The sequence below is a fragment of the Chenopodium quinoa genome, unplaced genomic scaffold, assembly GCF_001683475.1.
Source record: "Chenopodium quinoa cultivar QQ74 unplaced genomic scaffold, ASM168347v1, whole genome shotgun sequence".
Classification (NCBI taxonomy): Eukaryota; Viridiplantae; Streptophyta; class Magnoliopsida; order Caryophyllales; family Amaranthaceae; genus Chenopodium; species Chenopodium quinoa.
Window position 1 is genome coordinate 140,001 of NW_018744729.1, and position 5,000 is coordinate 145,000.

At 45.2% G+C, this 5,000-nt stretch overlaps 1 protein-coding gene across 1 annotated transcript in view; it reads right to left on the minus strand.

The window, feature by feature from the left end:
- Positions 1 to 959: 959 nt before the first annotated feature.
- The window catches only part of LOC110703546 (NADH-ubiquinone oxidoreductase chain 1), a 5,569-nt gene continuing 1,528 nt past the window's right edge, over positions 960 to 5,000 (minus strand). The window contains exon 1 of the mRNA XM_021881342.1: positions 960 to 5,000. This exon is cut by the window's right edge and continues 1,528 nt beyond it. Within this exon, the coding sequence (XP_021737034.1) occupies positions 1,908 to 2,234 (327 nt within the window). The 5' untranslated portion in view covers positions 2,235 to 5,000 and the 3' untranslated portion in view covers positions 960 to 1,907.

Here is a 5,000-nt window from a genome sequence, read left to right on the forward strand (position 1 = left end):
CGAAGGGAAGGGGGAAGACATTCAATTCACAGAAGAGAATCGGGTCTCATTCGGCGATGCCTCGTTGCAACAACTTCAAAGGGAAAGATTTGCTTTGCGTGCACCTTCGCGTGTGGTGGCAGGATCTCGCTTTTTTGTTTGAAGATTGGATCTGAACTTTTCTTCATTCAAGAATGATGTCAGTCAGACTAAAAGGGGCTCTTCATCCAAGAATGAGCTAGGCTGGCCGGCGTCTTTATTTTATGAAGATTGGCTTCCCTTTAAGGTAGTTTATACTCACTTACTCCTTAGAGTAAGGAGAATTCCATCTTTTTTTCGGGTTCAAAAGCTTTGGACGGCTGTGTCACTGCGGTCTGATTCACTCACCATGCTAAGCGAGTCGCCCTGAAGGCCTAGCCTAGTTTATGCTTTTTGGCTCCTTTCTGAGGTCTGAGGAAGATTTAGGCTATTTCTGTTATGCTTCCGAAGCCTAGACCCACCTTTCACCTTGGCTTGGCTACAGGTTCAAATCCATCCTTTTTTTTCTGCTTTCTTATCTTCCTTTCTTCGAACCTTTTGGTATGTATTGTCCCCTAACTATAGATCAGATCCACCGGACGAGAAACTCAATTCCGCACTGCTGCTGAGTCGTCGGACTTATCCAAAAAGGGATTTTTAGAATTTCTTTAGATTGCGTTGAGGGAAATCTACCAAAGCTAGGCAGATAGATAGACTCCTTTCCCGCTGCTAAGAGAGAGCAAGAAACAAAATCAAATGATTGTTTTTTAACCAGCGCTCTCTTTTGAGTATGCAGGTACTAAGAATCCTCTCACTACCAACCAGCAGACATCATCTGGCTGGGTCTTGCCGGTATCAACAACGAAAAAAAACAAAATAGAAACAGCAACTAACTATGGCTCTTGGCCCAGACAACGTCCTAGGCGTAGAGGAGATCGGAGCAACAGAGAACGCCTAGACGATGTTTTTCTTCCTGGGCTGCAGTAAGTAGATCGAGAGGTCGTTCCGCCCCTTGTCCCCGAATATTGGTAATATGTTCTCATACAATGTTGCTCCAATCTGACCTAGCTGGCGAGCGATCCCAGTTCGCGGCAGAGAACAAGACAACAAGCGAGCGTACCTTTGTTCGCTTCTTCTCCACCAAGCACGGAAGTTTAAGGATAACTGTAGGTCGGTGGCTACCTAAGGAAACTCCGATTCGATCCGCCCCCCCGGCTGGAAGGCATCTACCTCATCACGATCACAAGGAGAGGTTCACCATGATGGGGGGTACTTTATTTTCCCTTCCAGAAAGAAAGAAATGCATAAGGGACCATCCTTTTGTTGCGGCATGCTCTTAAAATTTACGGATTAGAAGGGGGCCTCAGGCCTTACTTAGTCCCGCTAATGTAGGGCTAAGTAGCCGCCTTTTGAATTGAATCTTAATAAGTAGTCTATCAGTGGTGCGAAGCGTTACACGCCTTTTCAGTAAGGGAGCGAAAGGTTAGACCTTAGAAAGTCAGCGAACAGCGGTTCTTCTATGTAGGTATGGTGTTATCCCTGGACTCTTTTAACGTCGAGTGACTTCGTAACCTTTGCGTAGCGTAGTAGAATGAAGGCTACGCACCGACGCTCTCTTATCTATTAGTCTAAGCGTCTTCGCTAACTCGCTCGCCTACTATACTATACCCTACTTAGCCCTACATTAGCTTGACAAGCTGCCCTTCCTCTTGATCTGAGGTGCGAAGAGAAAGATCTCTTTTTTATGACTTCAATTTCTGGATTCCGGCCCGGAAAAGTAAGCAAGCAGGGCCCTATTGATGAATGAAAGAAAAGGTTTATGAGCCCTAGCCCTGTAAGCCCACACCTGTGTAGAGTAGATCGTTCAACACCTGCGGCACAAAGAAATTTTTTACCTATTGGTCCTAGTATCATAGGCGACCGAACGGCCGCCCCCTATAATTACTAGACCAACCTGCTATAATAATTCCATAAACACCTAGCGAAGATATGGCAAACAAATAAAGTAGCCCTATGTTCGGATCTGACAATACCATACCATAATCAAAAGGTACAACGGCCCGAGCAACCAGACTTAGCATAAATGTAGTGACTGGAGCCATTCTAAAAAGGGAGAAATTAGCACTACTTGGTGAAATAGGTTCTTTTAGAATCAATTTCGAACCATCTGCTAGAGGTTGTAACAATCCGAACGATCCCACTACATCAGGACCCTTTCGACGTTGCACAAAAGCCATTACTTTACGTTCAGCTAGCACTAAAAAGGCTACTCCTAGTAGAAGTGGTAGAATTATTCCAAGTATTTCAGCTGGAACAGCTATGTACGTTTTCGATTTTCTATTCACTCATGATCTGGCCTGGTCGACCCGATCATGATATTTGACTCATGATCTGGCCTGGTTGACCCAATCATGATATTGAAGGATGGGACCTTTTCTCGAAAAACTCCGGATCTCGAAAAAAGCGGAAGATGATGCAAGATCGAATCTCTTCAATCGAAGCTTCCGGCTTGATTCCTTTTCGCGAGTTTTCGCTAGGAATCATCATGTCGATTGCTTTCGTTGGAGAAATCGGTGGCGTGGTTACCTTACGGTTCCCTCGGCTTTCAAAAATGCGTTTTGGATTCGTGGGATGGAAAGGATTTTCCATTTGAGTTCTTCACACCTTTCTTTTAATCGAAATTCTTTGCTACTTCGTGCCTCTACTTCAATGAAAGCTAGCCCCTACTCCTTCTCCTCCTGAATCCTCGTTGGTCTTTCGTTCGTAGTGCGAATTCTATAGTGAGAAAGCTCACCCCTCCCTTTAGATGAGAAAGCCCTCTTTTACATCCTCTAGACAAATCAATATAAAATGCTACAACCCATTGTTGTTCTTTTGACGATGAAGCACTCCAGTACAACAGGCTAAAGTAACCTCTATGCTTCGTCCCCGGCGCGTAGGGCCGATCCCCGTGTGCTGGAGGGACGACCAGAAAGTGTGTTAAGCATATTCAAACAAAAGAAGCAAAAAAGGGAAATCAAATATTTGTAAAGGCAGCAAGGGGTTTCGCCTTCGAATTGAGTAGTGAGTCTTCTTTCTACTCGATCGAAACTTTAATCGAAAGTAGACTCAAGCCTTACCCCCTTATTATATATGTGTATGTGATTTAGTTCGAAATAATGGACTGATCTTTCTCCGCTTTAAAGAAGGTCTATTTCTATCTACTCTATCTATGAAGGAATTCGTTCATAGAATGCTTTTTTACTCTACTTTTTGAAAACAGGCGTACGGGATAGACCCGGAAGAGGAGATTGTACCAAAGGAGACCCGTTTTCCCGATCGTTTGGTTGGGTGTGCCCTTAGTCGCCCCGGAGAAGCCATACCCTTAAGAAGCTTACCCAACGCATCGCTTAACTCCTAAGATAAGAAAGGAAGACTTCTTCGATAGGACGAGGAAAAAGAGACTATTCTGATGTTTGAAAGTTCTCTCTTTCCTCAAAACTTCCTCTCAAAGCAACCTTAAGCAGAAAATAGAATATATACCTACCACCTACCAGTCTAGAGCTTCGCTTTTCGTTATCCTCAACAGAAAACCCGGGCCGAAGATTAGGGCTATACCCTCCATCTAGAAAGGGAGACTGCCCCCACTATAGAGGCAAGCTTTAGCTTGACGGCCGGGCCTTACTATAACCAACCTCACAGATCCCATTCAATCTTTTACACCAATGTATTGTACTCTCTCGACCAGGTCATCATAAGAAGCTAAATCTTTCGAATCCAAAGGTAGCCTTTGGATGTTGTCGTGACCGCTTAAGCTTGGTTTATTTTGTCAGAAAAGAAAAAAAAGTAGGTTTCGAAAGTTCATCGATTAGTACACCTTCGGTGCTGGTAAGGTCGGGACCGTGGTCGTCCGTCTCCGGTTTGCCGGCCGATAAGATCTCTGAGATTGACCAGCCAGCTGGGTTGGTTTGGTTATTCTTTTCTATTGAAAAGGGGTCAGCTGTCTGCGCGAGTCACCTTCTTCTAGGCTCCGCTGGACGACACGGCATTCTCATTTAAATATAGGCCGGCCGTACTTGTGATGGTTCCCAAGGATCCAATATGACCACTTAAGTCTACGTTGCCACGATATTGTTCTATGGAAGCGGGCGGGCTCTTATTCGGCCCGGTTTTTTGGTGTCGTAGGGGAGGGATTGACCTTTTTAACGCATATTCAGTCGTACCGGCATGGCCCCACGGATTTGTTTTCGATCGGAGCATCAGGCAGCGCAACCCGGTTCTACTTGACTAAGCCCCGTGCTCGTTTAAGGGGGGGAGTTTTACCAAACTACCTTTTTGATAACAAGGCAGAAACCCTCGACCCGACATTCATTAGTTTCGAATGAAGAATGAAAAGTGCCCTGCCCCAGCAAGCACCTACTCCTAACAAAATGAAAAGCGTGACTTTACTAAACAAGCAAGAAAAGCCCTTTCTATCTTATTAAAGGAGTATCTGACCCTGCAATCAAAGTCAAATAGCTTCGAGCCTATCTATACTATAGTAAGGGGACCCTTCAATAAGGTTCGCGCTAGGCGCTCACGTTTTTTGGCTTTCCTAAAATCGAGAATTTTTAAGTTGGTAAAGACCCACCCCCTGTTTCAGTCAGAATGAGTCCCCGGGACCCCGGGACATTGGCTTCCGCCAACAGTGAACTATTAAGGATCGCATCCCGCGCATATTCTACATTATAGCCTGCAACTAATTCAGCTTCCGCTTCTGGGAGATCAAACGGAGCTCGATTAGTTTCTGCTAAACAAGAAATAAAGAACATAACCAATACAGGGAACAAGGGAATACCAGACCATATCTGCTTTTGCGCCATGACAATCTCACTCGAATTACAAGGACCTACACATATTAGTACAGTATACCGGGGTCCCCGGCCAGAACCACACGTGCAAGTTTCCCTGCATGTGGCTCGTCCGTGCTTTCCGAGACGCTGCCTGTGACTCAGCATGGGATAAGAGGGCGGAACTGCACACTT